This window comes from Vigna umbellata, chromosome 5 (genome assembly GCF_029865625.1).
Source record: "Vigna umbellata cultivar VRB3 chromosome 5, Vumbellata_1.0, whole genome shotgun sequence".
NCBI classification, from domain to species: domain Eukaryota; kingdom Viridiplantae; phylum Streptophyta; class Magnoliopsida; order Fabales; family Fabaceae; genus Vigna; species Vigna umbellata.
The window spans coordinates 8126988-8152029 of NC_142169.1; the positions used below are offsets into that span (position 1 = coordinate 8126988).

The 25042-nt window shown below is 40.6% G+C and overlaps 3 protein-coding genes across 3 annotated transcripts; 1 reads left to right on the plus strand and 2 right to left on the minus strand.

Moving 5' to 3' along the window:
• Positions 1-989: 989 nt before the first annotated feature.
• Positions 990-4829, minus strand: LOC124840526 (uncharacterized). Its single transcript, XM_047316589.2, has 7 exons — positions 3130-4829; positions 2944-3034; positions 2676-2833; positions 2518-2569; positions 2318-2397; positions 2136-2229; positions 990-2055 (listed from the first exon to the last, which is right to left on the minus strand). Exons 1-7 carry the CDS (start codon positions 4696-4698, stop codon positions 1265-1267), a joined length of 2835 nt encoding a protein of 944 aa, XP_047172545.2. The 5' UTR covers positions 4699-4829; the 3' UTR covers positions 990-1264.
• Positions 4830-10806: 5977 nt separating this feature from the next.
• Positions 10807-13716, plus strand: LOC148197627 (uncharacterized). The gene has a single exon (XM_088115589.1). The coding sequence runs from the start codon at positions 10807-10809 to the stop codon at positions 13714-13716; it is 2910 nt and encodes a 969-aa protein (XP_087971715.1).
• A 7946-nt stretch (positions 13717-21662) lies between these two features.
• Positions 21663-23037, minus strand: LOC124827812 (uncharacterized). Its single transcript, XM_047300960.2, has one exon. The coding sequence runs from the start codon at positions 22818-22820 to the stop codon at positions 22173-22175; it is 648 nt and encodes a 215-aa protein (XP_047156916.1). The 5' UTR covers positions 22821-23037; the 3' UTR covers positions 21663-22172.
• Positions 23038-25042: the final 2005 nt, after the last annotated feature.

Genomic DNA, 25042 nt, shown 5'->3' on the forward strand with positions numbered 1-25042 from the left:
AATAAAAAAAAGAGTACTTTTAAAAGATGAAAGGAAAAGGAAAAATTATTATATTTTTAAATGGCAAATGTAGCCATATGGAGACAATTAATAAAATATAGTCATGACACTTAATAAAATATGATTGTTGTTCACCTTTAAAAGAAAATAAATTGATATTATTAACAATTTATGGTCAAATTATTTATTATTCATAAATAAAAATATTAATAAAATGAAAACCATAAATATTTAATAATGTGAACTGTTAGGTCAATTATCAACTTGATGATCAATCCTATTAGACCCAATGGTTTAAAAACTATGAAAATCAATGGAAGAGTTAACATATATTAACTCCAAAATCATTCTATATGGTTAAATCACCATTAGTTATGTTTGGACCATAATTAGAATGATCTTAATCAAAATCTCATCATAAAGTCTATAAGTAATAATTTAAGATAAGGAAATATATTACACATTAATTATGACCTTATAATTTCATAATTAAGCATTAACTCAAAGCTCATTACAAAAGCCTTGTATTGATAGAAACAAATATAAGATTATTTCCTATAGAAAAGTAATTATGAAGTTGTCTTGATAGGAATGTGAATACCTAAGACGAAGAAGATTAATAAAGACATCAAAGATGAAAAAACAATAGTTGGATACTTTGCTTAATTGAATCTCATTTACCACATTAGATTGCCTAAGATTGTCCAGAAAATACAATTAACACTATAGTAAAAAAAAAAAGTACCTTGAATTATGAATTAAGAAACTTTTCACAAAGAAGACTCCCAAATTAGAATTGATATTATGATTTTCAAAACCTATATATGCTTTGAACACTCTTAAACTATTATTGGATATCTTTCAAACCATGTACATACTAGTTTTTGATGCTTGATAGAACAATAGGATGCTCTTGTTTGTCAAATATTATTAATTTGTTGTTAGCAGAGTAATCTAACAGTTAAGCAGTGAATCACTCTACAGGGCAATGATAACTAAAGAGGAGACTCAGGCTACTAAATTTTTGTGTACAATTGTTGCATTGAGGTTAGAATATGACCTCATGCATTTTACCTAAACCCCTTAACACTTTCTCTAGCAGTTACCTGATTGAGGCTATTACAAGTCAAGTAAACAGAAACAAAATTGCTTAAAAGATTTACTACAGTTGTTACACTCCACTCCTTCCTTCCAATTTTTCAAGAGCGAAACAGCCACTACGTTAATTTTGCAATGGAAAAAGATGTTAATACTATGTTATTAATTATAATGTAGGGCCCATGAAGAGAGTGTTCTGTCTCATCCTCCTAGGTAGCCCAAAATTCTGATAACACCTAATTTCACCTCCAAAACCAGCTGTCACAATTACCATTCCCCATGCTGAAGGGTTCGTGGACGAGGCACCATTGGAACCATCACTTGATGAGTAATTGGAAGACCAAGATGAACCTGATGGAGTAGCTGCAGCAGATATAGAAGCCGAATCACCACCATGTCTACCTGATGAAGAGCCTGAAGCAATAGAATCGCCTAATCCATTATCTGACCGAGTAATTGCTTCGAGTTCTTCTTCTATGGGAGTGTAGTCACCTTCCATTGCTTGGTTGTTACTTTTCTTAGGAGGTACCATTCTCTTGCTGCCCCCAACTGTTTCTCCAAGTCCAGATTCTGTGCGTGATACTGCTGCAGGGTCTTTCTCTGGGGACCCTGGGCTACTTTCTGTGGCTTGGTTGTTACTTTTCTTTGGGAGAGGTGGCAAATTTTTCTTGTTGTTTGCAGCAGGGGCAGCAGGGGTTGAGTTCTTCTTGGGGTTTTGTGCTGTCAATGATGGTGGTAGATCACCCTTAACGTTGCAAGGCCAGGGTATTGCTACTGAAACATCTTTACATGGGAAATGTTCGTGAGCTTGGTTAGCAATCACATTCCTGGCTTTTCCATTACAGTGCATCTCTTCATGCTTCCACACATACACTTGTGAGTCTTCACTTGCACTTATGATGTACCTTCCATTTGGACTGAACGAAGCTGAAATTTGGCTACTTGCATTTCGAAAACCTGCTTTCACCAACATGTTAATGCCTCATAATTGATTTAGGCATAGTAATTCTTCAATTGACAATATAATGCATCATCACCTATAAACTTTTGCACAACTTGTGTGCCCTCCACAATTCTTGTCCTGCAATCGCCTGAAGTTATAAGCACTTGTGATGGGTCACCCGGGGAAAACTGTGAAGAAGATGAAAAGCCAGTTAATTTTCACTCATGAGATAAAAACATCCATGAGAACTATATTAATACAGATAGAAGAATTTACCTGGAAACCCGTAACCTTTTTCAGTAGATTTTTCTTTTTGTTTCGAAGCTCGATTGTGTTGGATTGAGTCAACTTGTAATCTGGTAGACATATATAAATGAGAATTGATAACATAGCAGAAATTGTTAAATTGAAAAATAGTTGAGGATGAGATATACACACAAAAGAAAAGAATGGACTAGTGAAGTCATTAACACTACCTTCTATGGTGTAACTTCGACAGCTCCCTTTCTGTGTACCCACTAGAACACCCTGTAACAGTTAGAAAGGGAAAAATCATTAAATTTATGAATTAAAAATTTGTATAAATCATGAAGCATTGTGAGGCAAGAATGCATATAGAGGAGGAAAAACATACCTGGCCGTCAGGGGTGTAAGAAACAGCAGTAACCATTTCATGTATATCAGTCCAATCCACAACGAGACGTGCAGGGATGTTCCACATTCTGATCTTGGCATCAAGAGATCCACTGATGAAATAATCTTCGTCAATTGGGTTGAACTGCACGCAGGTTACTGCCACACCAATCCAACAACGAATACCAAAAAGCAAAACAACCCAGTTAAGTAATGTGTCACGTTACGTATATCTCAAGAGAAAACAAAAGAAAGATAGAAGATCTCACCATAGTCATTATGTGCAAAGAATTTCAGGCACGACTTAGTTTCCAAGTCCCACAATCTCACTGTTTTATCCATGGAAGATGAAAGAAGTAACTGCAAGGAGAATCCACATTAGAACTCTTCTGTAAAATTAGTTTTTTCCTACAAAAGTTGATATTCCGGCTGAAATGAAATGAAATGAAAGGAACCTGAGATTTGGACCAGGACAAGTCCAAGACCTCATCCAAATGGCCATTGAAAGAACAATAGGGTCTTTCTGAGAGCGAGAACACGGTTTCCGGAACATGGACGTAGTCCGGAATAGCGCCCCCCCTCTTGCTTCCATTCTTCCCTTTCTTCTTCTTATCCGCCGACAATGGCGGCGACTCCGTGCGCTCGACGGAAGAATGCAGCGAGGGATGAATCGGCGTCAAGTTTCCCTCCTCGGGCCTCATGGACATGACGTCGCACTCCTGCACCTCCCACACGTGTATCATCTTGTCCTCTCCGGCGCTCGCCAGATACCTCCCGTCCAAACTGAACTTCAATGTCCACACGCACCCCTCGTGTGCCTGAAACTCCTGGCACATGTGCAGCGCCGATAGCTCTTTCTGCGACTTCCCGGTCTGCCGCACTCGCACCCATTCGTTCTTCGTCGTTGCCTCCACCACAGCCGTAACCGGAGACGGCGCCTCTCGCTCACGCTCTCCCACGAACCCGCTCGCCACGCCCTTTATGTTCTTCAACAACGATGCCCCTCGCCTCTTGCTCAACTTCAGACTCTTCGAAATGGAGTTCGACAACATCTTCTTACTGCTGCGCCCCTTCGCTCGCCGCATAGCCTCCTTCACCACCTCAGAATGCCCCACCGTGCGCTCAAACTCCTCCATCGTCAACTGCTTACCCGTTTGCAAATCGCTTAGCCTGTTCCACGTCCCATCTTCTCCGTATTCCTTAACGATAAACTCCTTCCCCGTGTCGAGATTCTTTATCAAGAAAAATGCCCCCACTCCTGACATTCCTATCGACGGAGTTGACACATGGCGACTCCCGGCCGTATTGGAATCTGCGCCTCCCTCCTTCACTATGAGGCGAGTCTTGTCGGCGACGGCATACCGCCGCCGAGTAATCTCTGTAGCGGTTCTGGTCAAGCGCTGCTTCGACACCTTTCCGATGAATTCGTGCTTTCGCGATTTCTCCATCGAGAAGCTGTCAATGTCGTTCTCGGAACGTGACCGGACGAGGACGAAAACGGGCTGCGAGGGACTTGTTCTGTGCTTCGTTGTTTTTTGTCTAGTTGTTTTCTGTTTCTCGACGCGAATTGTTGATTTGACGGCGTAGTTGTTATTATGGACGACGGTGTCGTTGTGGGCGTGGTTGTTCTCGAATTTTTTGGTGATGGCACGGGCGATGGCGGCGCTGGTGGCTTTGAGGAGTTCCTTGTTCTCGTCGAGGCCCATGCTGCCAAGGAGCTTTCTTCGGCGTTCGGTGATGGATCCCGGCGCGGCCATCCAGACGTCGTAGTTGGGTTTTCCGGTGAAGTTTGCGGTGAAGTTTGACATTCGGGGATTGATGGACTGCACGGAAGACATGGTGGAGGAGAAGGAGAGACGGCTTTCCTCGAAACCGTCTATCTCCTCGTCGTCGTCGTCGATCAAATCACGAGGCACGGCGGTGGAGAGGCGGTTGTAGGTCTCGAAAAAGTGGTCGTCGTCATCGTCGTCGCCGAGGCCGTCCCAGTTCATGGTCAACGTTTTACGGCGCTCCATGGTGGCCATCGGCGAGAGACGTGGTTGGAATGGAGTGGAGAAAAGGAATGGAAATTAAGGAAATCGTACAATTAAAGAGAATGTAAGGTTTGTTATTTTTTTATTATTTTTGTTATTTATTACTATTACTAGTACTAGTAATAAAACATATAAATTATATTTTTATTAATTAATTAATTACTAGTACTAGTGCTATGCTATTTTTTGAAAAAAATGTTTTTGTTGGTTGAGAGGTTTGGGAGGAAGTGAAGGAATAAATAAAGAGAGGTCGGTTACCGTTATGGAATTTGGAGGCTAAGAAACGGTCAACGTATATCCATTTGTACAATGCAAACATGTTTTGCTTCTTACGTAAAGAAAGGAAAAAGTATTTACTGCATCACGAAATCATACACCTTCACAGAGGACTCTTTTATAGCCGTTGGATTTCATTTTGTAATTTATGCTGCGTTTGGTGCATGCTTTGCTTTACCTGTGAACGTGATTTCATTCGTAAGTGGTGGCCACGTTTCGGGATTTTATGCTTCAAAAATGGTCGGTCGGTTTTATCATTATTTTGTTATTTTTTCTTTTATTTCTTTGTTTCTTGAGTTGACTTGAAAAATTGATTGGAAGGAAGTTGAGATGGTAAAGAAGAGATGCAAAATCAAGAAGTAAAATGGAGTGAGTGGTAGTGACGGAAGAATGATTGGATTTGGAATGATACCAAGATAACTTTACTTGGCAGACAAAGAACTGCATCTCAAGTCCAAGAAAATGTAAAAAATGAAATTCCAAGTCTCCGAATAACATTATTGACATACGAGGTTAAGGAGATTTTATAATTGATGATCTTTAATACATTAATATTGAAGCAATCATAAGGTATTACGATTCGTGACTTTTTTTTCTTTAGAATTGTTAACACGATGGGCAAACATATACTAATGGGATATGAACAAACCAAAACCTCAACAATTTCTCCAGTTATACTCATATTCCTGTATATAGGGATATCAAATTTAACCATGGCAGATTTTCCTACATAACTCATTTCACAACTAAATTCAGATTCCAAAGCTGCAATTTTAATAATCTATAGCAATCCTTTTAATACCAATTTTTGGACGAAGTTGATGCTTTGGAAACATGGTTTCTTTCGTGATTTAATTCTATTTTTACGTTTTTTTTTATCATAATTCATTTTCTTAACAAGGCAAAAAACCTAAACAAATGCGGTTTAATTTTGTACTACCTATGTTCCATATTTATTGATACTTAAAATTAGTGTAAATATATTAAAGAATATTTTCTATTTGTAAAAAGAAATGCATTGTTTAATGAATGTAAAATATTACTATATTCCTTATAATATGCACTGTGCTTAATGATAATTTCTAATGTAATCTTTTCTTAAATATGGAATATGTTCAAGAAAAGAATTAATCACACATTGGTTTGTAAAACTTCATAATTCTAAAACAAAATACAAAAATACTAACCCCGGTATAGAATGAATGAAAGACAAAAATTATATATTATTAATTTCACTTTGGCCGAAACATCATAAGCTCACATGTCATTAATAAGATAACACTTTTCTTATTTATTATATTGACAAATGTTTTTCCAAGTTCAAGTCAATCATGTTATTTTTCAGTCATTATTGTTTGTGTTATTTTTTTTCGATAGAGGTCAGTGTTATACATTGTGAGAAAATGTTCATTCTGAAAGATTATTTCAAGAATGCATTTCACATGTTTTGATCAAAAGTTTTTTCCGGAACATATTTTATATATTCTAAAAATCTTTTTCCATAACGTTTCCAAATAATTTATTTTGAAATCTCATTTTAAAAGATTTGTTCCGAAAGATATTATTATACATGTTTCAAAAAGTTTGTTCTGAAAATCTAGTTTTAGAAAACTTATTCAAAAATATAATTCTTGCATTCCAAATTTCCTGTTTCAGAAATTAGATTCCAGAAGTTCCAAAAAGTCTGTTCTGAAAAATTTCCAAGACAAGTAACCTTGAAATCCCTTTGACAAAGGATAAAGTGGTGATTTTAAACTTACAGGAGTTGCGAAGATATTATTGAGTTTGAGTTGCAGAGAGAAAAAGTCTCACAAGAATAATCGTAGGAAGGGCGAAATTATGGCCCAACTTAATTATATATTGGGCTCAGGTTTTAGTTAAAGAGTGTTACTCCCTCTACCACTCCATCTTCTTCCTCCACCTCTCCAATTTTTTTCTAAATTCCAATCTTACCCTTTTTTACTTTTATCTTTATCTAGTTTACTTTTTATTTTTTAAAATCCCAATCCCCTTTCGCTTTCACTCTTTCTCTCATTGGCAAGCCCCCACCCCCCCCTCCCCCTCCACCCATTTTCACTTTCTCTTTTTCTTTTCAATTTATACATCCGTTAACACCTAATCTAATTAATCTCTACAATCTTCTTCGCCAATAGTGTCATGAGTCTCCTTCACCTTCTCTACATCACCACCATATATCACACCCTGTGACTTTGAATATCAGAACTAGTTTATTGAATATACACCACATTTAGAAATCCTCACATCCGCATATGTTGATGAATTACCAAATGAAATTTGTTGTTCAAACTGTCAACTTCTTTTCATTAATTTTTAAAAAATATGACAAAAGTGATCAAACCATATACAATATAACGTAACTAAGCTTTCAAAAATAAAAAATGAAGAAAAGGCGAAAATGGAGAATGGTGTTAACGGATATGAAAATTGAAAAGAAAGAGAGAAAGTGAAAGTGGGTGGAGGGAGGAAGGGGGGAGGAGGCTTGCTTATGAGAGAAAGAGTGAAAGAGAAAGGGGATTAGGGTTTTAAAAAATAAAAAGTAAAATATGTTAAGGTAAAAGTAAAAATGGTAAGATTGGAATTTAGAAAAGGGTTAAATATGTTTTTCGTCCCTTAAGTATCACACGAATTTGGTTTTAGTCCCTACTCGAAACTTTGATGGTTTTTAGTCCTTATAGTTTTGAAACTCTTACTATTAGTCCTTAAAATTGGACGGCGTTAACTTTTAGTAGATGTGGCAAACGGCGAAGCCACGTTTTATGTCAATTGTCCTCTTCACTCTCTGCCACGTTGGTTGTTTAAGTTTTGAAATGAGATTAAATATGTTAAGTGTGCATTTGGTTGAAGTGCACTTCGTCATCTCTTATAAATGAGATTTTAAGAAGTTGGGTTCTTCTTCGTCACTACAGTTGGGGGCAAAGAAAGCTGAGGAGGTACATTTGAAGGTTGGAGGGAGGGGAGAAAAACACAAGAAAATAGGTTAAGAGAAGAGAAAAGGGAATTTGAGCACTGGGAAGAGGCATCTGCGAAAATTTGAAGATTCATTTGGCCACCGATCTCGACTCCCCTCACTCTCATTTTCCATCATTCAATCTCACACTCCTCTCTATCAACTCAATAGAATCACCCCATCCGAAACCAATCTCTTCATCACGCACACACGCACAATCCGCTACCTACTGATTTTACCCTTCAACCAAAAACACATCATTCTTCACTCACATTTGCTATGCTTTCCTGGCACCCAATACCGCTACCTACCAATGGGACAATCCAGAAAAAACTCCAACCTTCATCACCTATTTCTCACCATTTTTTCAATCACCAAGGCAAACTCTCACAATGGGAAACCTGAACCTCTCCTTCTTATTTACCTCTGCAAACATTTATCATTTGGCTTCATCCATCTAAATTCTTGAAGCATCAAATCCTCTCTTCAAGTTCATCACACATACATTAGAATACATACATCAATCAAACAGAGAAGGAAGCCTCAAATCTCACCATCTTCATTGTCAATATATAATCAAAACAGAGTTAAGAAAGAAAGGAAGGTGGTGTCGCCAACACCTGCTCCATTCTTAATGGTGGCCTTGGGCGACGACTAGGGGCGCCGAAGGCGGCGACAATGTTGTGGTGTGGCGGTATCGCGACAGTGAGCAGTAGCACCGACGAGGCTTTTGTGTCTGAGGTAGGTAATTGTAGCGGCCTCGTCGATGCGTGAGTGTGGTTTCTAAAAGGAGGTGACACGATCGTTGTAGTTGGTTGTGTTTGCGAGTTCGAGGAAGAGAAGGAGAAGAAGGGAGACCCCTGCTTTCGAGCCGCGTTGAATCGAAAGTTGACTAGGGAGATCGTTCTCCCTGAGGTTGTTTCCGGAGTAGATGGTGGAGTGTTGCGATGTTGGCGAAGAAGGCCTATTTCAAGTGGTTCTAGCAAGTGGCGACCAACTTCGTTCAAGAAGGCGAGGGCACTTCCCTCTTGCGGGCGAAGATGTGGAGCGGGGAGAATAAAGAACCTCGCGCGAAGAAGAGAAAGGTTGGTGCGGCGACTAGCTCTGTGGCGGTGACCTCCTCAGATGTACCTCCTCAACTTTCTTTGCCCCTAACTGCAGTGACGAAGAAGAACCCAACTTCTTTAAATCTCATTTATAAGAGATGACGAAGTGCGCTTCAACCAAATGCACACTTAACATACTTAATCTCATTTCAAAATTTAAACAACATACGTGGCAGAGAGTGAAGAGGACAGCTGGCATAAAACATGACCTCGCCATTTGCCACATCTACTTAAAGTTAACGCTGTCCAATTTTAAGGACTAATAGTAAGAGTTTCAAAACTATGAGGACTAAAAACAATCAAAGTTTCAAGTAGGGACTAAAACCAAATTCGTGTGATATTTAAGGGACGAAAAACATATTTAACCCTTTAGAAAAAATTGAAGAGGTTGAGGGAGAAGATGGGTGGTGGAGGGAGTAACACTCTTAGTTCAATATTAAACAGTTTAGAAGGTATTTTATTTAAATAACTTCATACTTTTCTTCTTGCATATCTAATGTTATGAGGAAAACTCAAATTATTTATGGATTTAAAATATTCTAAAATATACAATCTAGAAATTTATTAAGATTATGAAATCCAAAACTAAAACATGCATTTTGAACTATATAATTAAGAGAGTATTATACAACTTAAAATATATTTTTAAATTTGAAAATTATACAATTTAAGACATATTATTAATTATACAATAAAAAATGCATTTCAAAATTTTGTCGTCTAAAAATAATTTTGAAGTTGTACAATACGCAATATGTTGCTAGATATTTAATCCAAAAATACATTACAAATTATACAATCAAACAATATATGTCTAAATTATAAATTGTAAATTACATAGTCTAAAATCTTAAAAAATGTATTTGAGAATGTATTATTTTGAATACATTTCTATATTACGATATCTATAAATTCATAAATGTATTATGTACTGTAGGATACTTAATTCCCCACAGGTCAATCAACAGCCCGACAACAGTCGGTCACCAATAGCCCGACAACAGTCGATCACTGTACTATGGGACACCTAATCCCCCAAAGGTCGACCAATAGCCCGACGACAGTCAATCACAGAGCATGGTCGACCGCTTGGTCCTCGACAACCAACATCGCGACAATTAACAATCACACGACACACGACATGTCGCCTAGCCATGTCGACACACAGTATGTCCGACATACAGGACGCAATGTCATAGAGGGCAGCTACAAATAAGCAGTTACACATGTTACACATAATTAGCTAACCAACACCATGAATCACGGAGGTAGTTGACTCGGTATCAATACACAATCTGGCAGTTACAACTCCTAGGCAGTCAGCTTCGGTAACTGACCGGATTGCCAGGTAACGGTTTATTATTACTGTTTTAAATACACAGAGCATCTGAGAAAAAAGGTACGTTTTTCCCCTAAGAAGAAAGATATTCTTATTTTCAGATAGATATTCTTATTTTCAGACAACACCCTTGTTGACTTGAGCGTCGGAGTACCTTTGCAGGTACCCAGCCCACCTTGTTCAAAGGAGACAGAAAAAAGGTAACACAGTGAAAGCAGCACAGAGAGGCAGCGCAGAGCAAGTTTGTTAGGTTCGTATCTCGTTCTCCACACCCCTACAGAAACATTTTGGCGCCCACCGTGGGGCACGAGATTACTATCCCAACAACGACCACCGGAGCTATGGAAAATTCAGATACGCACGATTTGATCAGGCAACTACAAGCGTAAGTTGAGGCACAGGCACAAACCATGCAGGAGATTCAGCGCAAGCATGCAGAGGAAATGGCGGCATTGAGAGCGCAAATCCCAACACCAGAGTTATCTGCTTCAAACAGGCAGGAGGATAACGAAGCGAGCCATCATGGGGGACCCTCCGAACGGGTTGGTGGAGGAAGGAGGGGGCCTACTCCTGCGCGCCTCACCAACCTGCTTCCATTCACGGAAGCCATCATGCAAGCGAATATGCCGGACAAGCCTCCCCCAACTCTGGAACGCTATAATGGATCTGAAGATCCTGATGACCATCTGCGCAATTTTATCGATACCATGGCATTCTACACAGACAGCGATCCGGTTATATGCAGAGCTTTCTCTTTATCCCTTAAGGGTGAAGCTTTGGAATGGTTCCATAAACTTCCCCGCAATTCCGTAGATTGCTTCGCAACCATAGAATCCTTATTCCGAAAACAGTACGCAGCCAATCAAAAGCCGGCAATGACTGCTACGGAGCTCGTCCATACCAGGCAGGAGAAGGATGAGACTTTGAAAGCTTTTATGCAGCGATATATCGAAACGGCCAGGCGAGTGCCGGATATTACTCCCACTTTCATCATCAGCAATCTGTCATCCTGCTTAAGGCCGGGGCAGTTCTCGGAACAGTTATATGCTGATCCCCCATCATCCATGGAAGAATTGCAATCCACTGTGGCAAAATTCATTCGCATTGAAGACCACCGTAATGCCAATGCCAGAAAGAAGCACCACCAAGATATCCCCAACCAGGAAACTAAAAAAACGAAGCGACCCCCCAACGACTACAGACCGGACCGAGCACCTCGGAAGGAGTCGGGGTGGATATCTAAATATGATCACTACACGACCCTCAACGCCCCCAGGGCGAGGGTACTGGAAGAGGCCTTACACACCGAACTTCTCACAGCGCGGCGAAAGACCACCCCAAAGAACGCCGATAGGAACAAATCTTGTCGGTTCCACATGAACCAGGGGCACGACACGGAAGAGTGCAATACGGTAAAAGACGAGTTAGAACGGCTCATCCGTGCGGGTTATCTCCAGAGTTACATCAAGGAGAGAGTTACCACAAGAGCAACAACTCCTCGTCGAAGGGACCCTCCCAGGCGAAGTCCCCGGCGATCTCCCCCTAGAGATGATCGACACCGCAGGCGATCACGCAGTCCGCCTCGACGCATAGAGAGGGAACGCTCAGTCCGGGGCCGCATCGACACTATATCTGGTGGTTTCGCTGGAGGAGGCGTGTCGTCTTCAGCGAGGAAACGACACTTGAGACAGCTGAATTCGGTCCATATGGTCGAGCGACAGGCTCGGTCGATCTCGGACATCACGTTCACGAATGCTGACTTCCACGCTCCAGACCCTGATCATGATGATCCTATGGTCATCACGGCTAACATAGCTCGGTATGATGTCAGCAAGGTCCTCGTTGATCAAGGAAGCTCGGTTAACATTTTATATTGGTCCACTTTTCAGAAAATGGACCTATCCGAGGATCTCATCGCCCCATTTAATGAGCAGATTGTCGGATTCTCAGGAGAGCGAGTAGACACCAGGGGATACCTTGATTTGCGAACTCGACTCGGAACCAGTCGGGAGGCACCTGAACTTCGAGTTCGATTCTTGCTGGTCGAGGCGAACGCATCATACAACGCCTTGCTAGGGCGTCCCTGTCTGAACGCATTTGGAGCAATTGTGTCTACTCCCCACCTCGCCATGAAGTTCCCAACAAATCATGGTACTATTTGTACGGTGAGGGCCGACCAGCGAACGGCCCGACAGTGTTATGTGGCGGGGTTAAAGGTCACCCCCTTTATTCCAACAAAGAGGACAAAAGTAGTCGAGGCAGCAGTAGTCGACCTAGACCCCCGAACCAATGTGGACGAGCGCCTTCATCCGCAAGGCGAAGTCAAGCTCCTATCCCTGACGAGTGACACGTCTAAAACCACCAGCATCGGCAAGGATCTCACCTCAAACGAGGAGCAGGCCCTAAGTCAGATACTGCGAAACAATGCAGACTTATTTGCATGGACAGCCACCGACATGCCAGGAATTCACCCAGGAGTTATGTCCCACAAATTGTCCATCTTCAGGGAGGCGCGACCAGTCGCCCAGAAGAAGCGTAGGTTCGGAGAAGAAAAGCGTCAAGCCATTCAAGTTGAGATCGACAAGCTGATAAATGCCCGATTCATCAGAGAGTTAACATATACCACATGGCTGTCGAACGTGGTTATGGTCAAGAAGTCAAACGGTCAGTGGCGGATGTGTGTCGATTTCACTGATCTCAACAAGGCATGCCCCAAAGACTCATACCCCTTGCCCAGCATCGACCGCCTTGTAGATGGAGCTTCTGGTCATGTCATTTTAAGTTTTCTGGACGCTTACTCGGGGTATAACCAGATCCCCATGTACCACCCCGATCAAAGCAAGACAGCCTTTATCACTGAACGCGCCAATTACTGCTATGAAGTAATGCCGTTTGGGTTAAAAAATGCCGGAGCCACTTATCAACGCCTCATGGATAAGGTCTTCCATCATCAGATAGGGCGTTGCATGGATGTGTATGTGGACGACATGGTAATTCGCAGCAATTCTATAGACCAGCACCTGCAAGATTTGAAGGAGGTCTTAGGGCAACTCAGACGATACAGCATGCGCCTCAACCCTTCCAAATGTACTTTCGGCGTCCCAGCCGGAAAATTCTTAGAATTCTTGCTTACACGTCGAGGCATTGAAGCCAACCCCGACAAATGCAGGGCGGTACTCGACATGACGGCTCCGAAGACCCTAAGAGAGGTACAGCGTCTTGTGGGTCGCCTCACCGCCCTGTCACGGTTTATTCCGAAGCTGGCCGAACACATCAAACCCATCCTGAAGAATTTGAAGAAGGGTTCCACTCAACACTAGGACGAGGATTGTGAGACTGCATTCAACACTGTCAAGCGCATCCTCACTAGTCCTCCAATTATGGCTCGACCAGACGAGGGGTTCGACTTACAGCTATATATCTCAGCTTCCCAGCATGCTGTCAGTGCTGCCCTGATACAAGAAGCACCCTCCTTCAAGTTGATCTACTTCATCAGCCGTACACTGCAGGGGGCGGAGGAACGATATTCTCGAATCGAGAAGCTCGCCTTGGCCCTTCTCAACGCCTCTCGACGACTTCGCCCGTACTTCCAGAGCCATCAGGTGGTAGTCCGTACGGATCATCCCATAGCCAAGATCCTCCGCAAGCCGGATTTGGCAGGGAGAATGGTTGCCTGGTCCGTGGAACTATCCGAATTCGGACTCCGTTACGAGCCACGCGGATCCATCAAGGGTCAGCATCTGGCAGATTTCGCAGCTGACCTCACATCTACACCGGCCGACTCCCCTACCACATGGCTACTCAGTGTCGATGGTTCCTCCGACAAGAGGGGAGGTGGAGCCGGGATCGTTCTAGAAGGCCCGGACGGTGTGGTCGTAGAGCAAGCCATCATATTTAAATTCCCTGCCAGCAACAACCAAGCCGAATACGAAGCCTTGGTTGCAGGCTTATCTTTAGCCCGAGAATTCTCAGTCGATCATTTAGAGTGTCGGATGGACTCAAAGTTAGTAGTCAGCCACGTCAACGGCACCTATCAAGTCAAGGATAATCAACTGCTGCGATACTTCCACAAGGTTCAAACCTTACTACAAGGCTTCGTCACAGTTAATATCATCCATGTACCCAGGGAACAAAACGCAAGGGCCGATCTATTGTCTAAGTTAACTCATTCTAAGGAGCGAGCACAGCTATCATCTGTTATTAGAATGACCCTCGACCATCCTGGGGTGGAAACTTTCGCCACCGATGTGTCGGCGCCCGTAACCGACTGGCGACAGAAAGTCAAAGATCTTATGGAGCAGCAGGACAAAGGAGGTAGCATTACGGCAGCCGACTCCAAGAGAATCGCGCGTTTTGTATGTATAGGCGACGACCTATACCGTCGTGGTTTTAGCTATCCTCTGTTGAAGTGTATATCCGCGGAAGAGGCAGACTATGTGCTACGTGAACTCCACACCGGGATATGTGGATTTCACTCTGGCAAGCGGACCTTGAGAGGCCGTGTTCTCCGTGCTGGATATTACTGGCCCACTCTCGACCACGACTGTGAGACATTCGTCAAGAAATGCATCTCCTGTCAAGCACATGGCCACGATATCCGTGCACCTCCCGAAGACTTGCACAATATTGTCTCTCCTTGGCCATTCGCCCAGTGGGGTCTCGACATAGTGGGACCACTGCCAGTCGCCAAAGCACAAAACAAATTTCTCCTCGTGGCGGTCGACTACTTCACAAAATGGATCGAGGCGGAGCCATTATCCATCATCAGTGCGCAACGAGTGCAGAAATTCATTTGGCGCCTGATCTGTCGGTTCGGTCTCCCTAAAAAGATCATTACCGACAACGGTCGCCAATTTATTGAACGCAAGTTAGAGGATTTTCTCAGCAGTTTGGGCATTAAGCATGTCACGTCATCAGTCGAACACCCTCAAACAAACGGCCAAGCCGAGGCCGCGAATAAAGCCATCCTGACAGAATTAAAGAAGCGTCTCGGCGAAGCCAAGAGTTTATGGGTAGAGGAGCTGCCAGAGGTCCTGTGGGCATACAGATGCACACCCCACGGATCTACAGGTGACACGCCATTCAACTTAACATACGGCACCGATGCCATGCTCCCGGTCGAGATAGGCGAACCCTCATTAAGACGACAAATCACTGATATGTCACTTAATGAAGAGCAATTACGGACAAACCTCGACGTACTTCCTGAACGTCGAGAGGTTGCCACCATCCGCGCAGAGGCCCAGAAACGCATACTATCTCGACGATACAACACAAAAGTCAAGCCCAGAGCCTTCAAAAGCGGCGATCTGGTATGGCGAAAGCGGGGAGAGGCTCGGAAGAATCGAGCCCATGGCAAGCTTGCAGCTAACTGGGAAGGACCCTTTCGGGTTACAGAAGACGTGTCGAACGGTGCATATCGCCTCCAACAGCTTGATGGACAACCAGTTCCCAATACCTGGAACGCCACTCATCTTAAATATTATTTTAGCTAATATCCGTTTATTGTTCATTTCTTTTCACAACTCTATCAAGTTCAGTTATCAAATAAAGATTACATTCCATCATGCTTATTGTCTAGATTCATTTATCAATATTATGATGTCGAGTCCCAAGGCTGCTTATCAATGTTATGATGTCGAGTCCCAAGGCTGTTGTACAGGACACTTCCACCTACAAAGGATTTAAGAGCAGACCCATTAATCGATGTTCGCCCTTGAACATCCAACACATGTGGAATACACTCCCATTAATCGATGTTCGCCCTTGAACATCCAACACACGTGGAATACACTCCCATTACTCGATGTTCGCCCTTGAACATCCAACACATGTGGAATACACTCCCATTAATCGATGTTCGCCCTTGAACATCCCACACACGTGGAATACACTCCCATTAATCGATGTTCATCCTTGAACATCCAATATCTGGTAGAGGTTCACCCTCGAACACCCAGTATTTTCTTCACTCAACCATCATTCTCAACTGTCACACGACATGCTATCAACACACTCGACACTCACACTTAGCGATCACTACAGCAAATACATTGCAGAATCAGCTAAGTTAAAAAGCAAACCGCAAAGTCACCAAACATACAAGTCGAGCATTCATAAAATTATCAAAGTTTAGCATTCATAGTCGTCAACCAAATATTCAAGTATGTATCTACAGACCTTCCCTACATCCTAATCTATTACAATCTTAGACGAGTCGCCTTCAACAGCCTCAGCATTCTCCTTGGCGGGCTCGTCTACTTCCATCGCTCCTTCGGGCTCGTTGTTGACGGCCACCTCTTCATCCTCTTCCCCCTCCAGGACAGCATCCTCTGGTATTTCTTTCAAAGGCTTCAGGTGGCCTTCATGCACGTCCTTACGGACGTCAAATTCAACTCCTTTGGTGGATACTTGAAGCAAGTGCCCGACTTGCCTCAAGGCTTTCCTGAAGCCCTTCTTATGTTCATCCATAACCGCATCTTTCAGCTCCTCAATCAACTCCTTATGTTCAAAGACTTCTACCTTCAGCGCGTTCCTCTCTCGGGCCACTATCAGCATGGAATTCTTTGCTTGATCCAGGTCCCGCGCCATCTGCTCGCGTTCTTGTTGGAAGGCCACATCAGCTTCCTTCAAACGTACCTCGCCCTCCTTCAAACGTTCTTCCATACGCTTCTGCCTGGCCTCACAGCCAGCATGGACCTCGCCTAGTTCTTTCAGTTGGGCGCGCACCTTTTCCAACTCGGACCGCATCTGACCCCTATCCGAAGCATACGCCAAATGCCAAGCCAACGCTTGCGCTCGCGTATTCATCTCTAGCAAGCCATCAGCAATTTGTTGCTCGCTCATATTCTCGATCACCTTCTTTTCCGAAGCATCCAGGTTGAGGTCCACCCTATGACCTGGTATGAAGGCACGATCCCATATTCCCAGCGGAAGGGGCCGTTCGGTGTCCTCACCCACCTCCACCTCCTTACTTTTCTTTGACGCCTCGCGTTTATTGTCGGCTGCCTTGGCCTTCCTTTTGCGCACGAGGGACACCTCAACTTGCGTTGTTTCCTCAGCTGACGCCACTACAACCGCAGGTACTCCAACTGGTGGCACCTGGGGGCGTTGTTGCCCAACAGACGACCCCGGGCAGGCGCTTTCATCCCTCTCGTCGTCAATGGCTTGAAACCAGTTGCGGCCGCTTCCTTTCCTCCCCATTATCTCTGCGAACACCGAAACACATACAAAATGGTCAGCAACAACATAGCAATTTTCAAAAGTAAAAAGCAAAGACACATACCAAACACCCTCGCCCCCGCGTCATCGAACTCGAGACATTCAATAATCTGACGAGAAGAGAAGGGGCGTGGCAACGAGGTCAACACACTCAAAGCCTCCAACTCTTCGATCGTCATCTTATCTTCCGACCACGATGTAAATCTTAGAGGATCTTGGGTCCAGTATAAAGGAAACCTGGGATTCCCCTCACCATCGAAAAAGAATTGTCGACCCACATCGTTGATCGACACCTTGAAAAACTTTTCCTTAAAACCCCTATAGGATTGCAAGTACAGCTCTAGGAGTGCGTTACCCGGGTCAGAAATTAGTGATACCCACCCTTTCGTGGCCAACGGTCGACATCTAAAGAAATACAAAAACAAGCCTACAGTGGGCCTAATGTCTAACGCCCGACATACTACGGCAAAAGCCTGCATATACCCCCAGCTATTAGGATGCAATTGACTCGGTGCAACATTTAGGGTACGCAGAACATCCATTTGGAATGTGGTAAACGGCAACCTCACATACAAATCGTAAAACAAGGCAGCATAACAATAGAAGAAATCATCAGAGGCATTTTCCCTACCATAGCATACCCTTTCGTCATCTCGACAAGCTTTCAACTTTATACATGTTTGATACTCTAGGGTTCTTAACAGGCAACTATCCTCAATCCAGTTTGTTAATATAGCCTTACTCCTAAATTGACTTCTAAGCTCTTTCACCTCACGCGCCGCCCACGCGTACTCATCTCCGCTAATCAGAGATATTGCACGACCCCCGGGGCCCTCACCGCACACATTTCCGTATATAAAGGCCTCTTCCCCATGAGGTATGGTGGTAACCTCAGGATATCCCGCCGTAGATGACGGCCCCGGCATATCGCCACCAGTATCCTGACCCTTTCTTTCCATTATCAATAGTAAGTACACTAAGACAAAAGAGATTCTAGGGTTACCTGTTTGTTTCTCGTAGTAGCGAAGGCAACGAAATTGACGAAGAAACAATCTCGTTCGCAGTATACACTCTCAGTATTTGCTCTTCTGCCAAAGTGAATAAACCTCTTTTGAGTCGTGTTGAAGAAGCCAAACCGTTTAATTATCAGATGCCGTAGGATTATTTTTAATCTAACGGCTCCTAGCTAGCGTCCCCTCCTTTCCCTAAAGGAGCGGGAAAACCCTAAAATTCGTAACGCCGCGCACAGCTGTCATCCACGTCTCCTCGTTTCTTCCACGTCTCCTCGTTTCCTCCACGTCACCTCGATTCTTCCAACAATACTCAAAAGCCCTTCGTAACTCGGTCCCCCATTTACTCGGACTTGGGGGGCATGTACTGTAGGATACTTAATTCCCCACAGGTCAATCAACAGCCCGACAACAGTCGGTCACCAATAGCCCGACAACAGTCGATCACTGTACTATGGGACACCTAATCCCCCAAAGGTCGACCAATAGCCCGACGACAGTCAATCACAGAGCATGGTCGACCGCTTGGTCCTCGACAACCAACATCGCGACAATTAACAATCACACGACACACGACATGTCGCCTAGCCATGTCGACACACAGTATGTCCGACATACAGGACGCAATGTCATAGAGGGCAGCTACAAATAAGCAGTTACACATGTTACACATAATTAGCTAACCAACACCATGAATCACGGAGGTAGTTGACTCGGTATCAATACACAATCTGGCAGTTACAACTCCTAGGCAGTCAGCTTCGGTAACTGACCGGATTGCCAGGTAACGGTTTATTATTACTGTTTTAAATACACAGAGCATCTGAGAAAAAAGGTACGTTTTTCCCCTAAGAAGAAAGATATTCTTATTTTCAGATAGATATTCTTATTTTCAGACAACACCCTTGTTGACTTGAGCGTCGGAGTACCTTTGCAGGTACCCAGCCCACCTTGTTCAAAGGAGACAGAAAAAAGGTAACACAGTGAAAGCAGCACAAAGAGGCAGCGCAGAGCAAGTTTGTTAGGTTCGTATCTCGTTCTCCACACCCCTACAGAAACATATTATAAAATATGAGACCATGCAAATCTGAAGTGTATTTTTAAATCTAAAATTATATTATAATAATCATGTAATTTAAAATAAGGTTAAATATGTTTTTAATTTCTAAATTTTGATAAAAAATTAAATTTAGCTTTTGTTCAAATAATATTTTTTTAATTTAATTACATTAAATTTTTTTAAGGTGTTAAACAGGTTTCTCAATTAATATTAAAATAAGAAAGTTTCAAACTAGATAAAAAAAACTTAAATCAATATGAAAAGTATTTAACACTCAAAAAAATTATTATAATAGAATTAAAAAAAATATATTCACTTATTTTTAAAAATTTAAAAACTAAAATGTATTAAAAATTTTAATAGTGAATTTTAATTTTGCATCAAAAATTTCATATGCTAAAATCATATTTAACTTTTAAAATATCTTAATGGAAAAAAAAAACATGGAATTGTAAAAAGCAATTTCCTTCTCCCTGTGTTTTTCTTATTATAAGCATAGGGCGGTCGTGGCTGTAACTCACGGTATATTCTAACAAGTGTAAGCGTCGACAAATTTTTCGTAATGATTTTTAGATGAGAAGAATAAAATAAGAAAATAAGAAAATATCTTTTACACGTTAAAATTAGTTTAAGTACAAATTACACTCTCATATAATTTCTTAATTTTTTAATTTGTATATAAATTAATTAAAACTTATAAAACAATTAAATTTATTATTTTTTAAAGATTTTCCTCTTCTAAAAGACCTAACATTCAAGCAGTTATATAGTGCCACATGTCATGATGTGGCCGCACCGCAGTGTATCTTTATAACGTGCAAAAGTGCATATCCAAGACATGCAAGCATGGAGATCTTCGAATCATTGCAAAGTGGATATTCATAAAAGCTTAGTATTACTTTCATGAATACTATGTAATTTCAAATAAAATATCCAATTTTTTGGTTAAGAAATAAAATGAATTTTGTTTTATTTTTAAAGATTGTCCAATTTGACTTGCAGGGTTTGATTGAGCTAAAAAGAAAATTAGTGTTCATATTAAGTTAATCTAATATATAGAAGGTGGTTGGAATTGACCATTTCAATAAAAGAAAATTTTCATTTACACAATTATTAATTTTCAAATATGAATAAAAAGAAAAGTAGAATTTGAAACGCATTTACACTATTTGGTGTTGGTACAAGTGTTGTTGAAGGAATAAGCTGAACAGGTGAAGACAGTAAAGATAATTCTCAACCTAACCAGAGATTGATTATTATTGTGTTTGATATGTTATGAATTTGAGGATGAACATGGTAATAAATTGGTTAGGTTTGTCTTAAAGTAGTTTAATTGATTTAGTTGGTACATATGGCTAGAGATCCATCAAACCCAACTACTAATGTTTCTTATTTTCTTATATCCACCCATTGCAATTAGGTTAAAAACTATCCTCTCAAAGCTCCACTCCTCACATTCTGTCTATTTTTAAACCTAGGTTTTAAGGGAAAAAAAAAAACTAGTTGATGAACTTCAATCTCTAAATTTTTAATGAGTTATAGTATAATAATAAATAATTCTTGAAAGTGTACCTTGTTGTCATAATATATAAACATTTATGTGTAGAAGGAGAAAAAAAAGAGGTTCATTGGTAATAAAAGAAAGGAAAAACCCTTCAATTGACCAATTATTAATAATTCTATTAGTAGGTTTAGTTCATTTGGAGGATACTTAACAAGGTAGGTACTTTTTAAATTTTTTGTTATTGATGAAAAGAAAAAATAAAAGAAAGCAATTATATAATAATTTAAATGTAGAATAAAATTGACTGCATGCCAGTGCAAGAACATAATTATTCATGTTTCCAGCAATAGAAACTGTGTCTGCTCATCTTTATGGAATCCGAAGACACCTTCTCCAAGTGTAATCCAGAAGGAAGAATCTCAGAAAGAAAACGATAACCAAACTCAACACTTTAACTAATTAAGATGAATCTTGATTTTGTTTTTTGTGTTCAAAACAAACCTTATCAGAATCAATTCTCTTCCTTTACAACATGGCCGGTGCAAAACATGCAGCACCAACAACTTAACTGGAACAAAAGCAAACTGGTCGGAACCGTGGTAAAGTTAGAAATTCTACAACTGCCATTCACACAAACTTCACATTAATCTTTTCAAATCCCTTTATCTTTTCGGCTTACACCTTAACAAATCGCTCTTAGAATATATCTATATACTAATTATGAGATCTCAACAGGAACAGACAAAAGGTCCAAGACAAATCAATTGACCATACCAGAACGAAAATCGACGATGCTGACCAAAATTTTGCACCTGCTATGAGCTATGCACATGGAAACTGTGTTCCATTTTCGTGGCTGAATCCGGGTATCCTTGACTTGGAGTTAGAAACTAATCTTTTGAGATACATAAATCAATTTAAGAGACCGATCGTTCCTAAAAACTGTATGGTGCATGTGGGTTTTGCACCAAAATTATTGCATCATTCGTGATCCTGTCTTCGAACTTTCTTGGTGCTTTGTTGTGAGCCAGAAAAATGTTGGGTTGGGAACAATAATTCGAAGACCTCTTTTGACAGATCGAGTGGGTGTCTGCAGTTGCAGTGGTCGAAACAAGATGCTTTTCTTTTCAGAGACGGTTTGGTTTTTCTTGGTGCAGGTGGGCACTGAGAGGGCACCAAAATCTTGTGGTCCAAAGAAGTTGGAGTTTTGAAACCATCATTTTCTTCATCTTCCTCCTCTTTGAGTTTTTCTTCTAATGATGGAGTAGTACTTGATGCCGAATCGTCTTGTCTGGGAGCTGTTACTCTACAGATCTGTCGATTTTCTTCTTTCTCTTCATCTCTACCTTTGATGCTTTGTGAATACCTAGAGTTGGAATAACTGCTTGAAAGGGTTTCAATGTTCTCACTTTGGAACTCCAACGTGGGTCTCTTCAGGATCTGGAAATCGCTGTCTTTGCCATCCTTGGTGAGGAATTCTGGATTTGACATTCTCAAGAGTGTCCGATGCTCCCTTTTGAAGTGCATGAAGAGAAGAAAACAACGAAGAAGAACAGAAGAAAGAAGAGATAAGAAAGAAGGGGTTAAGGAGATGTTTATAGAGAGATCCAATGGTGGGAATATAATCATGAAATCACAATCTCTTCCTTTTCATTTAATGATTTCTCTTTAGCTTCTTTGGATGCACTTTTGGGGATGTGTTTCTCTTACCATCTGGGTTTGTGTCCCACAAAGAGTGAACGTTGAGAGTTTTATAATACATGCATCGGATCTTATACCAATTCTTCAAGGATAAAGATACTTGTACAAACTCATTACTCTTCTTCAACTCATCACCGTGTCAGCATCTCACTACTTAATAAATTATTTATGTAACCATCTTTTTTCTCTCACTATATTTTTCAATATTAAGTACTAAATGTCTCTCTCTTCATTATAAAACAAGGGTTGACTACAAAGAAAAACAAATCATAGTATATAGCTAAAATTGCCCTTCAATTTACTTGTATAACCTATTCAGTATCTACTAATTAGTATGCTGTATTGCTGTAAAATTTGATGTAATTTGTGTTGTAGTATCATAGATATAGACTGATTTGATTTTAGTTACATAAAAGCTTTGTCAGCAGAATTATAATTCAATGATAAAAAGACTTTTTCTTTTCTAATAATAGTGTCTATTTTTTTTGGGTAACGTAACTTATCATTTGAGAATTTGCTTAAAAAATTAGACGTTAAAAAAATCGCACAAAAGAGCTTACAATGATACATATTTCAGTTTGGTCCATAGCTCTTTTGAGTCAAACAAATTGATTTTGCTAATTGAGGGTGTATTTGACAAAAGTAGGGAATAAGTTAGTTAAAAATTAAAAAGTTAGTTGGGTCAAAGTTGAAAGCTTAAAACTGATGAACCAAATTAAAACATTTGGCAAAGCTAATTGTTAAACTATGGGATAAAAGTGTATAAAAGAAGGGTCATGATCATGATGATAAGATAATGAAAATTGAGCAAACAACAATTTTTAAACGCCATATTGATGGGGAATTTCAACAACCGTTGCTAAAACAGCAAAAAGAGAGAGTCTAATTTAGTTAAATAAACTTTTATTACTCGATTAAATGAATAGAAAGAATTTAAATAGCCTCGCCAAACACATTCCAATTTAACAAAAGACTTATTTGGTTGAAGACAACTTCAATGATATTTTTTCAATGCAATTTGATTTTGTTGATACGTAACTTGTTTGAATTAATTAGCAACACTTTGTTTTCTCTTTCTCACAAATATCTTTTTAATTTTTCTTTTGAAACTAAGAGTTAGAAAACTAGTCACACTTAAGGTTTCTACGGTCCTCTTGGGTTTGAATTAGATATAACACTATAATGTGAAACTTTGGTTTGCTTTTCTGATATATAGTAACTTTAATGCATCTATGCACGTGATTCTCTTTTTTGGGGACCATTCAGTCACAACCCTGCAACTGTTACGAATGCCCTTTAGATCTATTGCTATATTTGATTCATATATCATCACAACTACGATATACTTTGTTTCACTTGCAAGCAATATAGTTGAAGAGATAAAGGCACCCAAAATTTGACTTTAATAGAAGGTCTACATCATTATATTCATTTATAGGCTTTTTCAAAGTGTTGTATTTTATGGCAAAATCATAAAAGCAAAACTATAACCATTCCAGAACCCCAGCTCAATTTCCAAGGATACTTAGATTCGATCGTTTTACTTTTTCATGAGTTTATGTTTTTTAACGAGTTTTAAATTTGTTTTTAATAATTTTTATCTGCCATGTTCTTTACTTGTATGAATAAAGAAAATAAAAACAAACACAAAACTGACAAAAGCCGAGGGAAATTGATGGAAGAAGGTGGTTGATTATTTATTATTTAACAATCATTAAAGTATCCAAGGATGGATCACATCATGTGACTAAAAATTCAACATCTCTCTATGACATCACCTAACCAAATTAATGGATTTTTTTATAAGTCAATGACCTCTCCTATCCCTAATAAACATATTCGTTTTTTTTTTCTTTTCTGGTACAAAACAACGACACCCTCGTAGGTTCGTGTGTTGTAGATTAAATACCGTGATTAAAATGTAATTAGGGAGCTTAATTAGAAATCTTAGTGATTACCCAAGTGAAGAATTTGGCTTACGTGTGGTTTTTCACCTGAAAGATTTTTCATTTTGTATGGTTTTAGTTGGAAGGTAGTTAGTGTTGTGAATGTGATTATAGTGGTCGCTTTCTACTTTGTTTTAAAGCGATAGTGCCCCATTCTTCTACTTAATCCATGGATTGGTGACTTTGGATTCCTTCACTCAAAAT